Genomic DNA, 20,537 nt, shown 5'->3' on the forward strand with positions numbered 1-20,537 from the left:
CACTTACATTTGATGATGTCCCATCTGTGTATTTTGTGTTATAGGATGTAAAAGTTGACATATCATCACATGAGGTTAGCAGTGTAGCTAAGTGGTTACATTATTTGTTCAGTCAGAGCACAGGTGCAGTGAGTACAGCTTGTGTGCATGAAGAATACGGTAGTGTAGCTACTACACATCTCCTATTACAATTCAAAATGATTGAAGCTCTATCAACATTTTTAAATCAACTAGTCAATTTGCTTTACCACAATACTGGGACATTCACATTCTCCCACAGGATAAACTACTGCCAGTAGTACTACTAGTTTAAACGTTAAGTCACGATGACAGTACAGTAACATAGCATTGCTGATACATTGCTCTTCATGGTAAACGTTACCTAACCAGGCCATTATACATGCAGTGTAAATTCTCCACATTACAGTATCATCATGATCTGTTTCTTTGTATTTTATTTTCCAGCCATGAAAAGATTTATTAAAAACACTACTGATTTTGATGTTCTGAAAACACAAGACCTCATAATTACCCCCCCAATGCTTTATTAAATGTTTATTTAGGATGATCTAAGTCTTTAACATAGTGAAAACAAGATAAGAGACACAGAATCAATTTTGTTTGTATTTCATTGCAGCCAAGAATGGGCAATTAGTCTTTCAGAGTACATTACTCTTTCCCTTTAATTTAAACCATTGTAGCACTAATGCCAAACACAAGTTTATCTTCAATGAGTTTTCACCTGTCTACAAATTCAAGCAATTTCTCTTAGCTCCAACAACACCATTCAACTTATATCATCCCTGTAAATTCCTGTTTTCCTTTTAATCACATTTTAACAGAATGAGCAAACTTCCAGCAAAAATGAACAGCATGTAGTTCTATCAGCATATCAAGATTGAAAAGTATAGCAAAGGAAAGCTCTCATGTATAGACTATGAAAATATATTGACCTTACACAAACAAGACATTCACAACCTACTAGATGCAGTGTCACCACAAGGGTTCCGCCCTTGATCATGACTCTCAGTTCCATTACATTACACATACCAGTCATTGGACTAAGCCCTGTCATTGAGCAATCCGGTGTGATGTCCGTTTCAATATGCCCAGGAATTCTGTTTCCTCTGTGGCCTAAGAGCACATGTACACAGACAATCGACTGTAATCCACTCGCCATCTCCTGTGATTGATTGTTTGCACACAGAGAAACACAGCTAGCTCCTCTGAGTCAGGGGAAGGGCACCTCAACCAGACATTGGTAAATACAAAGTGGAAAATCTCTAGATTCTAATGAAATTTGGAGGGGAGGTTGTTATTTGATTCCATTTAGAATGTATCAATACAACTGCTCTGTTAGGCTATGGTTTAGTTCATTTATAATCAAAACATACAGTCAGGTCCAGAATTATTGGCACCCTTGATAAAGAGCAAAAAGACTTTAGAAAAACATTAATAGGAGAAAGAAAACAAGTATGCGGCCAGTATGTTGCAATAAACTTTAGTAAACTACTAACATAATATATTTACAAAATAATACATATAGACCGTTTCCTACTACAAAAAGAGGCTAAATGGATCCACCTCCTAGCACAGGAGGCTGGTGGGACCTTAATTGGGGAGAACGGGGTGGTGTTAAAGACTGGAGTGGAATCAGTGGAATGGTATCAAATACATCAAACATATGGTTTCCAGGTGTTTGATGCCATTCCATTTGCTCATTTCCGGCCATTATTATGAGCCGTTCTCCCCTCAGCAGCCTCCTGCGCCTTCTAGATACTGTCACTCCCCACGGATTAAATGAGCATTAGACTGCAGTAGACCTTCTTAGACTGACTAGTATATGAACTGTGTATTTCCCTTGTTACTATGAGTTTTTGATCATCGCCATGGTGTGCGTATTGTTTTTTATAGAACGCGTTTGATGCACAAGTGTATTTATTGTCATTTACAGCAAAACTCTGATAATTATCCTTTACGCACTTCCTTTGTATACATCTCTGTGCGTTAATTTTCATGTTGCATTTATTTTTCATGTCGCCTCTATACATTGACGTGATCATGTTGTATTTATGTTTTGTATATAGTTTATTTTCCTGACATGCGACATTTACTTGCCCCCGCCACGTCAGCTTCCGTGTACAACGCTCCCTGAGGAAGACTTTAGCAGTCCAAACGCGTGCAGTTGTTCGTCCTGATGTACAATGCTGACTGCTCCTATATGTATTATTTTCTAAATATATTCCATTAATATTTCACAAAAGTTTATTACAACATACTGGCCGCCTACTCGTCTTCTTTTTTAGATCAAAAAAAAAATGAACACTTGTTTTTTTCTTAAAATTGCATTGTTAGTTAAGTAAGTACCGGTAAGCATTTCAAGGTGTCTTATGTAGCAGTCTGGTCTCATAGACTAGACGTAACATAGTAAATGTCAATCCGGGATACCGAAATTAGTATGATACTGAATGTTTTGTTTGATATGGTTTCATAGAACAGATGGTTACTTAAGGAAAAAATGAAAGTAGGATGGTTGGTCGTATAACGCTAATGTCTAGCAACCCAAAGGTTGCGTGTTCGAATCTCATCATGGACAACTTTAGCATTGTAGCTAATTAGCAACTTTTCAACTACTTACTACTTTTTGCTACTTTGCAACTACTTAGCTTACCCCTCTCCTAACCCTAACCTAAACCCTGTTAGCTCACCCTTCCCCTAACCCTAAACTGAACCCTTTAACCTAACACCTAAACTTAACCCTAACCTTAACCCTAACCCCTAGCCTAGATAACGTTAGCCAGAGCTAACATATTCATAACTATTCATTACATATCATACGTTTAGCAAATTCTTAACATATTGTAAGTTTAACAAATTCGTAACATAAAATACAAATTGTAATTCATAACATATCATAAGAAGTGGGTGATGACATACACTAATTAATACATACCATACGAAACATAAAATGTTATACTAAATGAGCATCCTGGAAAATGCTCTGAGACCAGGTTGTCTGTAGGGAGGGAGTTTTGTCAAGATCCACGACACGCAATCTGAACGTTAACACTTGTCTCTTGCGGTACGGTATTGGAAGCATAAAGACTTTGTCTTTCATATCGGCGAGAAATAATTTTACGAAAGCTTCATCGAATAGCATAACTAAACGACCTGGATTGTAGTTGAGATTACATTGTAGTGCAAGTGATCAATGCTGTTCGAGATTCTGCACAGATATTTATATTGTGAAGAGCTCCACAGACCTGCGACCTTTGCATGCTACCTTGAACATGCATGCTTTCTATGATTACATAATAATACTTTTATAGGTACAGTAACCTCAAAATGTGGCTATGGATGAGTTACTCATTTTAAGGTTGAATACAAACTGTTACATTAGTTTGTAAGATAGCTTTAACTTTAGGCTACTTACTGTGTTCCAAAAATCATATGGAATTGTGTTGACAAGGCAACCAAATATCAATATTTAACGGAAATGTGTCTAATGCTTGGATAGTTTAATCTGTGCCACTGGCTTAATCCTATTCATTAACTTTTATTTTTGGTTTAGTTGGAGACGTGAATCCAACACATAATTTGTTAAGCTGTCAACAAGTTAATATGCTTTTTACTGTATTGCAAAAGTGATATTGAATTGTGTTTGGTTGTCAACGCAATCAAATATCAACATTTGAAGGAGATGACTTAGTGACTTCGTCTGACTTTTTAATTCCAGTTTGTCTAAAAATTTATAATTGACATGTTGAATTCACGTCTCCATCTCAACCAAAAATCGTGGTTAAAGAATAGGACAAAATCAAATCAAATCCAAACTTTAAATGCACTGGTTGAAATGGAGATGTGGAATAAAACCCTAGGCCTATATGTAGTGTCTATATGTAACCCTAGGCCTATATGTACTGTCTATATGTAACCTTAGGCCTATATGTACTGTCTATATGTAACCCTAGGCCTATATGTACTGTCTATATGTAACCTTAGGCCTATATGTACTGTCTATATGTAACCTTAGGCCTATATGTACTGTCTATATGTAACCCTAGGCCTATATGTACTGTCTATATGTAACCTTAGGCCTATATGTACTGTCTATATGTAACCTTAGGCCTATATGTAGTGTCTATATGTAACCCTAGGCCTATATGTACTGTCTATATGTAACCCTAGGCCTATATGTACTGCAGTGGCGACCTGTCATTCAGGGCAGGTGGGGCCTGTTTTGCATGTTATTGCATGTAGTCTAGGTAGCCATTTGATTAGCTGTTCAGGAGTCTTATGACTTGGGGGTAGAAGCTGTTTAGAAGCCTCTTGGACCTAGGCTTGGCGCTCTGGTACCGCTTGCCGTGCGGTAGCAGAGAGAACAGTCTGGCTGGAGTCTTTCACAATTTTTAGGGCCTTCCTTTGACACTGCCTGGTATAGAGATGTACTGGGCCGTACGCACGACCTCCGTTGTGCCTTGCGGTCAGAGGCCAAGCAGTTGCCATACCAGTTGCCATACCAGGCAGTGATGCAACCAATCAGGATGCTCTCGATGGTGCAGCTGTAAAACCTTTTGAGGATCTGAGGACCCATGCCAAATCTTTTCAGTCTCCTGAGGGGGAATAGGTTTTGTCGTGCCCTCTTCACGACTGTCTTGGTGTGCTTGGACCATGTTAGTTGTTGGTGATGTGGACGCCAAGGAACTTGAAGCTCTCAACCTGCTCCACTACAGCCTCGTCGATGAGAATGGGGGCGTGCTCGGTCCTCCTTTTCCTGTACAATCATCTCCTTTGACTTGATCACGTTGAGTGAGAGTTTGTTGTCCTTGCACCACACGGTCAGGTCTCTGACCTCCTCCCTATCGGCTGTCTCATCGTTGTCGGTGATCAGGCCTACCACTGATGTGTCATCAGCAAACGTAATGATGGTGTTGGAGTTGTGCCTGGCTGTGCAATCATGAGTGAACAGGGAGTACAGGAGGGGACTGAGCACGCACACGTCCTGGTAATCCGTCTGGCCCAACGGCCTTGTGAATCTTGGCCTGTTTAAAGGTCTTACTGACATCGGCTGCGGAGAGCTTGATCACACAGTTACCCGGAACAACTGATGCTCTCATGCATGTTTCAGTGTTACTTGCCTCGAAGCAAGCATAGAAGTTATTTAGCTCATCTGGTAGGCTCGTGTCACTGGGCAGCTCTCGGCTGTGCTTCCCTTTGTAGTCTGTAATAGTTTGCAAGCCCTGCCACAGCCGAGGAGCGTCGGAGCCGGTGTAGTACAATTCGATCTTAGTCCTGTATTGACGCTTTGCCTGTTTGATGGTTCATCGGAGGGCATAGCGGGATTTCATATAAGCTTCTGGGTTAAAGTCCCGCTCCTTGAAAGCGGCAGGTCTACCCTTTAGCTCAGTATGAATGTTGCCTGTAATCCATGGATTCTGGTTGGGGTATGTACGTACAGTCACTGTGGGGACAACGTCCTCAATGCACTTATTGATAAAGCCAGTGACTGATGTGGTGTACTCCTCAATGCCATCGGAAGAATCCCGGAACATATTCCAGTCTGTGCTAGCAAAACAGTCCTGTAGTTTAGAATCTGCTTCATCTGACCACTTTTTTTATTGACCGAGTCACTGGTGCCCCCTACTTTAATTTTTGCTTGTAAGCAGGAATCAGGAGGATAGAGTTATATATCTTACCGTAGCTTTGATATGACTGATCATGTCAACAACATACAGTGAGGGAAAAAAGTATTTGATCCCCTGCTGATTTTGTATGTTTGCCCACTGACAAAGAAATGATCAGTCTATAATTTTAATGGTAGGTTTATTTGAACAGTGAGAGACAGAATAATAACCAAAAAAATCCTGAAAAACGCATGTCAAAAAGGATATAAAATTATTTGCATTTTAATGAGGGAAATAAGTATTTGACCCATCTGCAAAACATGACTTAGTACCTGGTGGCAAAACCCTTGTTGGCAATCACAGAGGTCAGACGTTTCTTGTAGTTGGCCACCAGGTTTGCACACATCTCATGAGGGATTTTGTCCCACTCCTCTTTGCAGATCTTCTCCAAGTCATTATGGTTTCGAAGCTGACGTTTGGCAACTCGAACCTTCAGCTCCCTCCACAGATTTTCTATGGGATTAAGGTCTGGAGACTGGCTAGGCCACTCCAGGACCTTAATGTGCTTCTTCTTGAGCCACTCCTTTGTTGCCTTGGCCATGTGTTTTGGGTCATTGTCATGCTGGAATACCCATCCACGACCCATCCACGAGGGAAGGAGGTTCTCACCCAAGATTTGATGGTACATGGCCCCGTCCATCGTCCCTTTGATGCAGTGAAGTTGTCCTGTCCCCTTAGCAGAAAAACACCCCCAAAACATAATGTTTCCACCTCCATGTTTGACGGTGGGGATGGTGTTCTTGGGGTCATAGGCAGCATTCCTCCTCCTCCAAACACGGCGAGTTGAGTTGATGCCAAAGAGCTCCATTTTGGTCTCATCTGACCCCAACACTTTCACCCAGTTGTCCTCTGAATCATTCAGATGTTCATTGGCAAACTTCAGACGGGCATGTATATGTGCTTTCTTGAGCAGGGGGACCTTGCGGGCGCTGCAGGATTTCAGTCCTTCACGGAGTAGTGTGTTACCAATTGTTTTCTTGGTGACTATGGTCCCAGCTGCCTTGAGATCATTGACAAGATCCTCCCGTGTAGTTCTGGGCTGATTCCTCACCGTTCTCATGATCATTGCAACTCCACGAGGTGAGAACTTGCATGGAGCCCCAGGCTGAGGGAGATTGACAGTTCTTTTGTGTTTCTTCCATTTGCGAATAATCGCACCAAATGTTGTCACCTTCTCACCAAGCTGCTTGGCGATGGTCTTGTAGCCCATTCCAGCCTTGTGTAGGTCTACAATATTGTCCCTGACATCCTTTGAGAGCTCTTTGGTCTTGGCCATGGTGGAGAGTTTGGAATCTGATTGATTGATTGCTTCTGTGGACAGGTGTCTTTTAAACAGGTAACAAGCTGAGATTAGGAGCACTCCCTTTAAGAGTGTGCTCCTAATCTCAGCTCGTTACCTGTATAAAAGACACCTGGGAGCCAGAAATCTTTCTGATTGAGAGGGGGTCAAATACTTATTTCCCTCATTAAAATGTAAATCAATTTAACATACTTTCAAAATCGGAGCTAGCAAGCTAGACAAGCAGTCATCATCATGAATCACGTCGACAATCTACTGGCAAATCCTTTTCAATCCTAGTCATATGAAGTATCGGTGCTCATTGGCCATTGGACATAAACATTACACAACAAGTTGGAAATTGCAAATTCAACAATGAGTGGTTTGGAAGGAATCAGTGGCTAACTGCAATAGTTGCAAAACAATCACTAGCTTGCTGTTCAGTGGAGTGGAAGTGTGGTGCAAGTTTGTGTTTAAGTATATTTAAAATCAAATAGTTTTAGACTTTTACTCAAGTACTATTTTACTGGGTGACTTTTACTTTTACTTGAGTAACTTTCTATTAAGGTATCTATACTTTTACTCAAGTATGACAATTGGGTACTTTTTCCACAACTGCTAATTATGACGTTTCTGCGCTAAACTAGGTTGAATATTTTCTTAAATAGAACTCCCTTCAGTCCAGGATCCCATAGTTCTTGAGTTGATTTCTCTCGCAAATTATTTGATTTCTCTAGAGAATTGGTGGGTTGGGCTCACAAAAATACAGAATTAAGTGGAATTCAAGTAATTGAACCAATGTCAGTCAATAATCGTGCAGCACTATTTATTAGAGGCACAATGATCGCAATTAGGCCTATACTATCTCTTTTGAATAACTGCTTTTTCTTCATAAGGACACGTCTCAATTGCTTCTAAGAGGCCAGTATTTTACACCACGTAGCACCTGTTTTACTACACCAGTTCCTTAGGCTACCATCACATGGGTCACAGCAGAGTGACATTTGAATCCACGACTCTATCCTCTCCAGAAATGTTGTTAATATGAACAACTGTGCACTATAGCTGTGCACTGTCATGTTAGAATACACTTGTTGGAAGAAATAATACATTTCTCAATACTACCCCACTTTTCCAGAATGTTAACCATTGATGCCCATTTAACTAATGAATTCAATTTCTTATAAATTCCTAGACACACTCCCTAGAGTACCAAATATTCTTTGTTGTCTTTATTAAGGTTAAGTATATTCTTGTAGTGCAATCCCCACGTTCTCTGCTATACCATGTCATGGTTAGCTTTACCTTCTTCCTTATCTGGTTACATTTGCCTTGAGTTATCACAGTCAAACAGTCACGTGTGTCCAAGAGCCAAACTTAACCATCTTTGTATATAGCAACCACACCCCAGGAACCCTATTTGCCTATTTGTTGGCGATGATGAATGCAGCAGAAAGTCTCTAAAACCCTTCGAGTGTTACAATGAGGACCCTAAGCTTTTACCTTACCTTCATCCTTCAGTCGTCTTTGACCCCAAAGCCTTATGTTGCAGGTGAGATAAATAAATTTCCTCTTAGACAACATCCATTTATTTGTTCGGGATATTCATTGGGTGTGTATGTTGTTTTGATCTAGTCTAGAATTATACTTTTTTCAGAAATGTATATTTTTTTTACAATAGAAATGACCTGACCATGTCAGTTGTAAATAGTCCCAATAGTACCATCCCCGAAATATTCATTTTTTTTGTCTAGACAGTGGTCAGTTGAAGAGACATATTTCAGTATATTCTGTGCCAGAGAGTCAGATATACTGTAACAGTACCCACTGAGCAAAACACAAGCATCAAAAAGGGTGAGGGTATTGCTGATAGCCTTGCTTTACCTGAAAATATATGAAGTTATATTGCATAGGCTTAAAGCCATGATAAAAAAAAGAAAGGAAATTACAATATTATATGCCATTATGTCAAAACGGGATACGGCTCGCTAAATTTCATTCAGCTGAAGTAAATTTGACCTGAAGTTCATTGCATTAATTTGCAGCTGCTAATGGGACTTTGACAAAATAAAAGTATACAGTACCAGTGTTCTTTATGTCTGACCTTGCTCCAGCAAAGCAACAACACACTAGACAGAGCCTACATGCCTTATACTCACAACAAGAGGTATCATGTGAGTTTTTGGTTTAAAATGCTTGTAATGTCTGTTTGCAAAGGAGTGGACTGGGAAACTCAGAATGTGTCATGTGAGTCCAATACAACTGATAGGTAAGGTATCAACAACATTTTCAAAACTTCTGTTCACCAGCATTTATATCCAAATGTGTTTTGAATGCAGTTATTTGAATTGTGAGTGCAGTTATTTGAATTGTGAATGCAGTTATTTGAATTGTGAATGCAGTTATTTTAATTGTGAATGCAGTTATTTGAATTGTGAATGCAGTTATTTAAATTGTGAATGCAGTTATTTGAATTGTGAATGCAGTTATTTGAATTGTGTAACATGCATTATAGATTTTTTTTCAATGTAGTATTTCAATGATCCAGGTTTGATAAGCATCATAGCGTGCAAAACCTATGACCTTTTAGGACCTTTGTAGCATAATCCAAATAACATGCCTAAATCACCTTGTTGAAAATGAGGAACTATGAAGATATTGTTCTTTTTTTCTAACCTAGTTCTGGTTTTGTCAGGTACATACTGCCACCAACTGAAAAGACTCCACAGGGCCTTGCCTCTTCACTAACATACTCAGATACTGTAGGATCCAGTGCTGATTTACATGAGCATGTCAAGCCACAGAAAGCCTGTGCAGTGTCCAATAGTGCCAAGTTGTGGCCCGTGAAAGCCCTTATCACATCTGAGTCACATTGTAGGCTGTTTGGAAATGTCAGTGTTAGCCATATTATACTAAGGAGGTACTGTGAAAGTGGTTTGAAAATGATTTTGTACCTCGTTCAATCAGAAGCTACTCGTTTGGTGGTGAAAGTAATAACAGGTTTATTAGAGGTTGTCACAATGTCTTTACACTTGTTCTCTAGTCTTTTTAAGACAGTCACACCAAAATCATTAATCCAGATTGACTCTGATAGAATTGATCAACACGATACTGTATCTGAGGTAAATGTGTCCTATGGTCATAATGTAAATGTGAGGGACATTTTGATTTATTCTGACCACCAGAATATAGTGATCCTGGAGGATGACCCTGTAGTGATGGAGTCAGCCTCCTTCCTCTTTGAGAAGCGCCCCTCTGTGTCGACTCTACTGAGGTACCACAAGGGGGCGCTGAAAGTCCTCAGGGGCTCTCAGACCCGTTTGACCAGAGACAGTCGTGTCCTACTGGTGGGTCATGGCAGCAAGGGCAGTGATGGTGTGGCCAGACTAGGAGGTTATGGGCCAGAGGAGCTTGCCAAAGTCGTGGTGGCCATGAAGATAGAAGATGGGCATCTGCACACTCTCAGCCTGGTGGGCTGTGCACTAGGAAAGGACCTCCAGTTTGCAGAGCGGCTGCTACGAGCGCTCATCTCACTCAACGTGGAGACCAAACTGCACCTGAGGAGCTCAGCACTATCCGTCAGGCCCAATGGAGAGAAGGTGACCAGGGAAGAAGGGGTCTGGAGGGACAAAGACGACAGTAAGAAAGTCATCGCCCAGCTGGACCAGAACGGTAACCTGCTGACCAGAGTGGAGGGAGACGACAGAGGACAGGTCATTCCCAACTACCAGGGGCACGCCCTATACATACAGACTTTAGAATGGCCAACCCACCCTCAAATGTTTGTCTCAGCAAACTTGCGTAAGAAGTACACCTCAATTGACTGTTTAGAGGGGCTTACATGGAGCCTGTTTTTTGAGGAAAATGAAAGAAGGCGCGCTCCAGATTACATACCAGTGCACGACCAGGGGAACCTCACGTCCGTGTGGCTGGCTGACCACCAACCCATGGAAGACATTCCCATCAAGCACCTCACCACCATTCTCGATCTGCTGGTGGAGATCAGGTACAACGCCAGGGAAGACGCCGACTTTGACTTGTATTACGTTCTGAACGACTGCATCTTTAAGGTGCAGAGGAGAACCTTCTACGCCTCCCTGGTGGGGAAGTACATTCATTCTAACCATCTGGAAGAAATTGAGAAATTCACTGATGCTTTCCGGCACCAGAAGGAGGACTATTCCCTCCAAGAGCTTAGACAGGGGCTCAAGGCATCCGAATTCAACAACTTCTGCCGCCAGACGTTCCAGCTGCAACGATGTGTCCAGGACTGTGAACGCTGGGGCCACTACTTCATGGCTGCTGTGTTCTCTGCATCCGTCCGAAACTTCCGCACATTCTCGCTCTTCCTTATGAGTGTTATCGCTTGCGAGGTGGGCCGATCCCAAGGCTCTGACAGCTCGCTCTGTACAGCCTTTGTTGGGGATGACCACCCTATGGTAGGGGACGACCCTTGGCTTGAACGCAGTAGACGTGGGTTCTATGGCTGCACGGTGGGCAAAGCTGAGGAGATGATGACCAAACGAGACACACTCGACTGGCTGGATCAGGTTGTTTCCAAGGAGAATGCCCTCTTTGCCAAGTCCAAGCAGATTATGAGTGGCGTCGACCACGACCAGGAGACAGAGCTCGATATCTTCGGGAGGGTCAAGGTCATGAATAAATACGTGTTTTCATCTTACCTTGAATTCTTTCGAGGAACGCCAGAGGGGAAGAAGCTGGCCAGAGGATGCAGAGCATGAGGATAGTACATGGCTGCTAGATGACCTAAACCCTATTCAATGAGATTGCAAAATTGTAATCATTGTTACTGGCTAATTTCCGTTGAATATGGGAGGCAAAATTATAGTTTAATTGATGTCTAATTAAGCAATATGGGCCGAGGGGGTGTGGTATATTGACCAATGTTTTACGACTAAGGGCTGTTCTCATGCAGAACACGAAGAGGAGTGTCTGGATACAGCTCTTGGCCGCGGTACAGTATTTTGGCCATTTACCACAAACCCCTGAGTTGCCTTATTGCGCTTATAAACTGGTTACCAACATAAATAGAATAGTTAACAAGTATTTTTGAATCATAGCCGTGGTATATTCAGGCTCCCGAGTGGCACAGTGGTCTAAGACACTGCATCCCAGTGCAAGAGGCGCCACTGCAGTACCTGGTCCGAATCCAGGCTGCATCACATCCGGCCGTGATTGGGAGTCCCATAGGGCGGCGCACAATTGGCCCAGCGTCGTCCGGGTTTGGCCGGGGTAGGCCGTCATTGTAAATAAGAATTTGTTCTTAACTGACTTGCCTAGTTAAATAAAGTTTAAATAAAAAGAATAACAAATATTGTCTGATATACACACACACACGGCTAAAATGCAGTTTCAGCCAATCATCATCCAGGACCCAAACTACCTGGTTTATAATTAATGTCTCATGTCTATGTTAATCTCTATGGGCAAAATGCTGTTTCAAGAAACATTTGTGTGTGGCATTTAAATCCATCTCCACTTATTTCCCGAAGTAGGCCTAATTGTGATTGGTGTGGTGTGTGGTTATCAGTTATGGGCAATTATCCAAATAATGAAACATTCCTTAATGTTTAGGCCATCAAGTTTCCAAACCTGTAAGGAATATTGTTAGATTTAGCACCATTTGCTTTTATTTAGCACAAAATGATATACATCAGAATATGGTTCTAGCTAGTATTGGTACCAGTTTATTGACACAAAAATGTATAATCATTTCTGAGGGTAATTTCTGTACTATCTATTAAATATTCATCCATCCAGAGATTCATCCTTTGAGTTCTGGGTTGGTGTGTTGGCTAGGTTCCGTAAGGAATACAAAAGGCCTAATTAAGTAAGTAAGTTGCTGTGTTGGCTTGGTTTTTTGAATAATTGCGAAGCATAATGTGACTGTAAAAAACTGTATCGCTGACTTAGGAAGATACCATTGCTTTTAGCATTGGGGATTGTAGTTCAGAATTTTAGAATGGCATTCTCCGTACAGGGATTCACTAGACCTGCTAGCACTCATGCAAAAATACTGCTTCTAGTAGCTGTCATGGATGAATGCAAATCTACAAACTGTGAAAGTTTAGATAAGACATTCACATTGAACAATTCAAAATGAGCTGATTAATTTGACAATGTGATGTTCAGAGGTTGTATGAAAATGTGTAATAAATGACATTTGCCTAATAGATAATACTGTAGTAAAAGTGTAACAATTACACACTGAATATGATACGTGTGCTGTATAGTTGTGACAACTATACACCTTCTAGTTCATACACTGAAATATGTATATGATGATTTTTTTTTTTTGATCGCAAAATGTATTTTGGGAAATGCTTATCTGTCAGTGGGTAATATGTCGATTAATGATTAAAGTGCTAATTCAACCAAAATAAATCATAATAATGGAGGTCACCACTGTTGCAATATTTTATTAGAACATTTTTGGTCATGTTTTAAGATGTTATTACAATGGCCAGAATAAAGAGAATTACAAAGTATAAATACAAAACTGCAATACCACAGTGGGGAAAACATTGTTTAAGGAAACATGCTATGGGGACACTGCATCACCAGTACTGTATGTATGAGACTACTGGTGGCTCAATGGTGCTTTCCACTAATGTGTACTGCCATATGTAAATTCATATTTATTTCTTGCAAAGCACCAAAAGCTGGCTCGTGGTTTTCTGGTTTCACTTTGGGTCATATGTCATCTAAGGATTCTTTGTAGTGGTTACACTGGTAGTAGGCCTATAGGAAAGCCGTTCAGGGTTTGAGAATGGGGATATTTGAATAGAAGGGATATTTGGATGGAAAGACCAACACTTATAACACTCAGGGAGTATAACAAAAATCCTGTAAACCAAGTGGTATAGAGCTAAGAGATGAGCACTGCTGGCACTACCAAGCATGGGAGATGTACATAAAAAGGCCTGTAGTGGAGGGGGTGAGTACTATGTGAGTGTCCAGGTCTGGATGGGAGCAGTGCGGTGAGAAGGGCTACTGACACTGGGTGGGATACTATGAGGCTGTCTGGTTCCCCCTGGCTCACACCACCGTCAGAAGGCATGGACCTCACAGGAGCACACAGCTGCACTTGGACACCTTCTCGCTGCTGAGAAGACCATGCTGCGTGGTGGCCAGTGATTGGATCAAGCCCCAGAAGTGTTTGAAGGTGATTCCCTCGCCGTCCGACACACCCATCTGTCTCATCACCTCGCCCAGGCCTTGCTCTGAGCCTCCAGTCTGGGGGAGGGAGGGAGCACAAAAACAACTCTTCATTATATGGACACGATATTTAACTTATTGACAGGTAATAAGCAATTAAGTAATCATGCATAGACATGTATTAGAAGCAAGTTAGCAATTAGTCTATTACAATTTTGAGTGTATAACATTGTTGCCTACATCACTCAGTAGGCTACATTCATAACAGTACTGCTATTCCCATCAGTAATTATTGTATCAATCATTAAACTGAATAACTACTGTCAACATGTTTGACTTCATAATCTACTATTGGCATCTCTTTAACTGTATGCAGCTCTATAAATACAGCATGTGAGTACTTTGTCAACTAACCGTGTCACATGTTTTAGGCTTTGTTACCCTCTAGTGGTTATAAACTCAGCCCTGTCTTTTAAAGATAATTCGTAAAAATCCAAATAACTTAACAGATCTTCACTGTAAAGGGTTTAAACACTGTTTTCCATGCTTGTTCAATGAACCATAAACAATTAATGAACTTGCACCTGTGGAACGGTCGTTAAGACACTAACAGCTTACAAACGGTAGGCAATTAAGGTCACAGTTATGAAAACTTAGGACACTAAAGAGGCCTTTCTACTGACTCTGAAAAACACCAAAAGAAAGACGCCCAGGGTCCCTGCTCATCTGCGTGAACGTGCCTTAGGAATGCTGCAAGAAGGCATGAGGACTGCAGATGTGGCCAGGGCAATAAATTGCAATGTCTGTACTGTGAGACCCCTAAGACAGCGTTACAGGGAGACAGGATGGACAGCTGATCGTCCTCGCAGTGGCAGACCACGTGTAACAACACCTGGACAGAGGGCTTGTAGGCCTGTTTAAAGGCAGGTCCTCACCAGACATCACCGGCAACAACGTCGCCTATGGGCACAAACCCACCGTCGCTGGACCAGACAGGACTGGCAAAAAGTGCTCTTCACTGACGAGTCACGGTTTTGTCTCACCAGGGGTGATGGTCGGATTCGCGTTTATTGTCGAAGGAATGAGCGTTACACCGAGGCCTGTACTCTGGAACGGGATCAATTTGGAGGTGCAGTTCCGTCATGGTCTGGGGCGGTGTGTCACAGCATCATCGGACTGAGCTTGTTGTCATTGCAGGCAATCTCAACGCTGTGCGTTACAGGGAAGACATCCTCCTCCCTCATGTGGTACCCTTCCTGCAGGCTCATCCTGACATGACCCTCCAGCATGACAATGCCACCAGCTATACTGCTCGTTCTGTGCGTGATTTCCTGCAAGACAGGAATGTCAGTGTTCTGCCATGGCCAGCGAAGAGCCTGGATCTCAATCCCATTGAGCACATCTGAGACCTGTTGGATCGGAGGGTGAGGGCTAGGGCCATTCCTCTTGAAATGTCCGGGAACTTGCAGGTGCCTTGGTGGAAGAGTGGGGTAACATCTCACAGCAAGAACTGGTACATCTGGTGCAGTCCATGAGGAGGAGATGCACTGCAGTACTTAATGCAGCTGGTGGCCACACCAGATACTGACTGTTACTTTTGATTTTGACCCGCCCCCTTTGTTCAAGGACACATTATTCCATTTATGTTAGTCACATGTCTGTGGAACTTGTTCAGTTTATGTCTCAGTTGTTGAATCTTGTTATGTTCATACAAATATTTACACATGTTAAGTTTGCTGAAAATAAACACAGTTGACTGTGAGAGGACGTTTATTTTTTTGCTGAGTTTAGATGTCTTAAAGTAATGATGGAAAGCATTCCAGCTGACTACCTCATGAAGCTGGTTGAGAGAATGCCAAGAGTGTGCAAAGCTGTCATCAAGGCAAAGGGTGGCTACTTTGAAGAAACTCAAATATAAAATATATTTTGATTTGTTTAACACTTTTTAGTTACTACATGATTCCATATGTGTTATTTCGTAATTTTGATGTCTTCACTATTATTCTACAATGTAGAAAATAGTAAAAATAAAGAAAAACCCTTGAATGAGTAGTTGTGTCCAAACTTTTGACTGGTACTGTCAATATTTACAAAAACATATATGGGGGATTGGAAATGAAGCAGACAATTACATTGATGGACACTACAATCTATTTTCAATATTAAAGCTGATCTAGCCCCCCCCCCAACAAAGAAAGTATAATAAAACATGTCCTAAAACACTGTAGTTACTCCACAATACTAACCTAAATGACAGATTAAAAAGAAGGATGCCTGTACAGAATATGCATCCTGTTTGCAACAAGGCACTTAAGTAATACTACAAAATATGACACTGAATGTTCTTGAGTGGCCTAGTTAAAGTTTTGACTTAATCGGCTTGAGAATCTATGGCAAGACTTGAAAATGGTTGTCTAGCAATGATCAACAATCAAAAACAAATGAATACATTTTGAATTCAGGCTGTAACACCACAAAATGTGGAATAGATTTTAATTCTGAAACGTGATAAAGCCGCCAGCCAGGCATATGCAAACACAGTGGATATTTCTGTCTGCTGGAAACAATAGGAAATTGATTTGGGAAAATATTTCCTGTCCTGAACGCTGCACCACAGCTGAGACAATAATAAAGAGCTGTTTCCTGGAATCCCATTTAAATGATGTGATCATTATTTTCCCTTTGAAATAGACTCTGGTTTTGGATAAGTCTAAGACTGGGCATAATGAAAAACATATGGACTTGGTAATTAAGCATAATATTCACTTCAACAGTTGTGTATACTGCCCCCTCCCCTTAACCTCAATTGCCTTTCACAACAAATATGTCCTAGCTGTTGTGGCCAACTATTGTGTAGTAGAAATACTCTACTTGGCTGTCGCGTTTATGGTGGATGAAGTTGACTTGGTGCAAGGAGTCGTATTACAATAAAACAATTTTCTGCTCTGTTCATTTGGAAAACAGTTATTTATTTATCTGTCAGTTTGTTTCACCCCGTCTAGATGAAAGATCAACCTTGAGCCTTCCTCACTTGCTCATGTATTTGAACCGGCCATTTCCTGTTTTTCAAAAGCATAGCTAGCTTTGTCACCCTCTGGTAGATTCAGACTCATCCTGGAAAACCGCCTTAGGCCTGAGACAACTAAGCAGCCAGTTCCAACATGAATACATGGCAAGAAAGATTGGCCTTTTCAGTGATTGAAATAAAGCATGTTTAAAACTCAATTGGTGACTGAAGCACAGTAGATTACAGAAACCTTGTATTTGTATTGAATCTGGCAACCGACGCCTACAGGCTTTTCCTGAGTGTTTGTTTGGGAGTCATAGGATGCGGTGTGTACTGTGTGTGTGTGGTTGAGTGGGGGGGGGGGGGGGGGGGGGTAAGAGTCAGAGCCACGCCCTACTGGTAGAATCAATGGCAGGTGTGGCCAGGGAGGGTGAGGGCAACGTAGCCGACCGTTGTAGCTTATGTACCTTGACTAAGTTGGGCAGCTGGGAGGCGAGGAGGTCTTTGAACTCTTTGGTTTGGAGCGTGGGACCTTTATTGGCCGCAGCGGCATGGAACTTTGTGACCAAAGTGTTGATGGCCTTTTCCAGGTCGGAGTGCTGCGCCAGAGGAGGAGAAATAAACGTGTTAGGGTGGGGGAATCAAATAATATAACAATAAGGAAAGCGTCCTTTGAAGTTTATTATTATAATAGATCATTAAGAAAGAAAGAAAGTTAACATATTCATCAGACAGACTCCCCAGGTTCGTGCCGAAGTGTACCGACCTCCACTCAATTTAGTCCCAAATACCAAAACAATCAGACACACTCACATCCGTCCTCAAGTGCATATCTTGCATGCCTCCATGCGTCAGAAGTTTACGCAAAGACGACACTCCGATGTTTAACCCTGTCCTTGAATTACTTCATCTCAACAACATCGAACAACACTGCAGCATTCTTCTCCGCACATATCACGCACTTCTCCATTCAGTTAATTAACTTGCACCTTTCACAGTATCAGTGTCACTGAAAGCTTAGTGGTTAACCAAAAAAATTGTGAGAAACAATACGAGAACAGTTATACTCCAACAAGATCAGTTATACTTCCAGGTTACACATCACCTGTTTGGAAAGTAGACGGTATGTTTGTCAGTGGAATATGAAACTGTGTCACACAGACCTGTTAAGTTGGTCATTGTGAAGGTCATCATTCCATACTCTCTTTAAACCAACATCCAAACACCCAATCTATTGTAACTGTTGGGTTTTTGTTCATACTACTTTTTATTTATATCCTAAATCACTGACATTAAATAACTGTTCAGGGACTTTGCTATGTCACTCACCCCTATTCAAATAGATATTTGAATACGCTATTGAAATGTGAGCATCTGTGGGTGGGGCGGGAGGAGTAAGTTTAAGTAATGAGAGACTATTGGAAGGCACATTCAGACAACTGGTCTACATGTAGAAGGTACTGGAAATACCCGCAGATTGGGGTAGCTACAGTATGACAGCTCAACCCCTCACTGTTTATTTTCAGGGTGTGCCAGGGGCGAACTGGCCATCTGGCATTTGCAGATGGGCTGTTCAATTTTTAGCCCATCGGGCCTGTCTAACTTAGATTTTTCACGCAAAACGAACTGGCTAATAATGGGGGCCTATCTGGGAAAATGAGCCAGTATGGGGGCCTCGAGGAAAAACTTGGCCAGTGTCTTAGAAATGCCAGGGCCGATTTATGGTCCGTGCCCTGTTCGTGTATGGGAGGCTTGAGCAACAGGGAGAGGAATCAGTGGTGACTTCAAACTGTATTCTCTTAAACACTAAACCAAATTCATTGACACATCCAAAAACAAAGTTGTTGTTTCAGTTTTCAGGGTAGGAAATAATGTAGAATAAAAAGCCTGCCTCACTAGGCCACCATAAAAATCTCGTGGTAGGCCTAATCCTACTACAGTGTTCATTTTATAACGTTTCCACACATAGCTCACCGCAGCCAACAAAAGTCAGAAAATTGATACAGTACGTAACAATGGTACGGCGCTTGCTCGCCGACAGTAAGCATCGCATTGTATGAATGTCTGTCTGTATTTCTGTTCGTCTAGCTGTCATCCCTCACACACTAGCCTATATTCAAAGAAGGTTTCTGTGTCCTAGGCCATGAGGACAGATTCTGAATGGACTGATTGCCACCCCGTGCTTCCCATTTCCATACACGGTCTCTGTCTATTGACACAACTGAGAATTGCTCCTTGCTCCCTCATCAACATATGGCTTAGATTAATTTGTTATTGGCCATATTATTTGATGCTGTTCCAGCATGCACACTGATCAGTGTATTCAAATGATAACTTGTAAACTCGCGTTAAGAGTGCATGGAAAGTTGGCTATATGCAAACGCGCCTATAAAAATAATACGATCTCATGGACTGTGTCATGATATAAATTGGATAGCATAATATGTCAATGGAATTTTGGTTAAACTACATCTGTGCCACTTCCAACGGTAATCAGACCGATGCGTAGAAGTTGGGGGAAGTTATCACCAAAAGAATGCAACAACTCCATTCCTTGCTTCTAGGACGAGTAAAGCCACCATCTCTTCAAGTGCAACGTTTCGACAAGTGCTGATTTTAAAATTGTATAGTAGGCCTACCTGTTCAGCCATTTGGATCGTTTTGTGCTGTCCTTTTTCAAAGTTAAGTTTTCTCTCTGCGACGTTCGGTATGCTAATTGTTACTTTTCTCGCTCAGTGTTCCATTGCTTCCTAAATCCTCCCACTCCCCCAAAAAAATACAACTGCAACTCGATTCCACCTTCCGTGTCAGTCGAGAAAGATATGGGGAAAATTATAGTGCGCTCAGTGTAACTCGATGCATTGGGACTGTAAACTTCACGAGGCAGAAAGTCTACATACAGTCATATAGGCCTACCACCCTTCTTTTAACTATTATTGCGAAGTTCTCTTTTGTTTCGAAGTATTCCACGTTTTGCAGTGAGTAGCCTACAGAGTTCTGTATTTAAAATGTAGGCTATTCAAGAATAGAGCCTGCGTCTGCGTCACTCAACATCTGGAAACATTTAGCAAAAGTTGAAACAGTCTGCAAGTTTAGGCTGGAGTTTTTCTTCTTTATTGTTGTAAATTTTAACCCCTCATATAAGCCTACCTATTTTATGCAGTTTCTGTAAAGCTTTGAATATCCACCAAAATAATACATTTCCCAATATTGTAAGAAACCTTTTTGAACCATGCACGGACGGTCCCCATTGGCATTTTTTTTCGAGGTCGTTTATAATAAAAGTCGTTTGTCACTGTCTGTTCCAATTTCCATTAGCCCTACATTCACTTTGATAAGTCATCAGAGGTTGAGAAGGAAATGCTGGAAAAAGCGATGCGCTCACAAT

At 41.5% G+C, this 20,537-nt stretch overlaps 2 protein-coding genes across 3 annotated transcripts; one reads left to right on the forward strand and one right to left on the reverse strand.

Moving 5' to 3' along the window:
- Positions 1–8,382: 8,382 nt before the first annotated feature.
- Positions 8,383–13,386, forward strand: LOC106570157 (uncharacterized). Its single transcript, XM_045694720.2, has 3 exons — positions 8,383–8,515; positions 9,181–9,232; positions 9,659–13,386. The coding sequence occupies exons 1-3, from the start codon at positions 8,446–8,448 to the stop codon at positions 11,703–11,705; spliced, it is 2,169 nt and encodes a 722-aa protein (XP_045550676.1). The 5' UTR covers positions 8,383–8,445; the 3' UTR covers positions 11,706–13,386.
- On the reverse strand, positions 13,378–20,415 carry LOC100196669 (S100 calcium binding protein V2-like). Of its 2 annotated transcripts, none has more exons than XM_045693627.2 (3): positions 20,371–20,415; positions 17,617–17,748; positions 13,378–14,220 (listed from the first exon to the last, which is right to left on the reverse strand). In XM_045693627.2, exons 1-3 carry the CDS (start codon positions 20,404–20,406, stop codon positions 14,050–14,052), a joined length of 339 nt encoding a protein of 112 aa, XP_045549583.1. In that variant the 5' UTR covers positions 20,407–20,415; the 3' UTR covers positions 13,378–14,049. The 2 variants fall into 2 exon arrangements, with proteins under 2 accessions (XP_045549583.1, NP_001135170.1); NM_001141698.1 differs by lacking the exon at positions 20,371–20,415 and adding an exon at positions 19,789–19,872 and having other exon boundaries at positions 13,415–14,220.
- Between the last annotated feature and the right edge of the window lie 122 nt (positions 20,416–20,537).

This window comes from Salmo salar, chromosome 14 (genome assembly GCF_965601325.2).
Source record: "Salmo salar chromosome 14, fSalSal1, whole genome shotgun sequence".
NCBI lineage: Eukaryota > Metazoa > Chordata > Actinopteri > Salmoniformes > Salmonidae > Salmo > Salmo salar.

What these genes read in the sequence shown, in the direction of transcription:
- LOC106570157 (XM_045694720.2), top strand. Translation starts at nt 8,446, where the DNA reads ATGAGGACCCTAAGCTTTTACCTTACCTTCATCCTTCAGTCGTCTTTG. An exon ending in CCCAAAGCCTTATGTTGCAG is followed by an intron (nt 8,516 to 9,180) that starts GTGAGATAAATA and finishes CTGTTTGCAAAG; the next exon opens with GAGTGGACTGGGAAACTCAG. An exon ending in GAGTCCAATACAACTGATAG is followed by an intron (nt 9,233 to 9,658) that starts GTAAGGTATCAA and finishes TGGTTTTGTCAG; the next exon opens with GTACATACTGCCACCAACTG.
- LOC100196669 (XM_045693627.2), bottom strand. Translation starts at nt 20,406, where the DNA reads ATGCCAATGGGGACCGTCCGTGCATGGTTCAAAAAG. An exon ending in TCCGTGCATGGTTCAAAAAG is followed by an intron (nt 17,749 to 20,370) that starts GTTTCTTACAAT and finishes CCTCTGGCGCAG; the next exon opens with CACTCCGACCTGGAAAAGGC. An exon ending in AGCTGCCCAACTTAGTCAAG is followed by an intron (nt 14,221 to 17,616) that starts GTACATAAGCTA and finishes TCCCTCCCCCAG; the next exon opens with ACTGGAGGCTCAGAGCAAGG.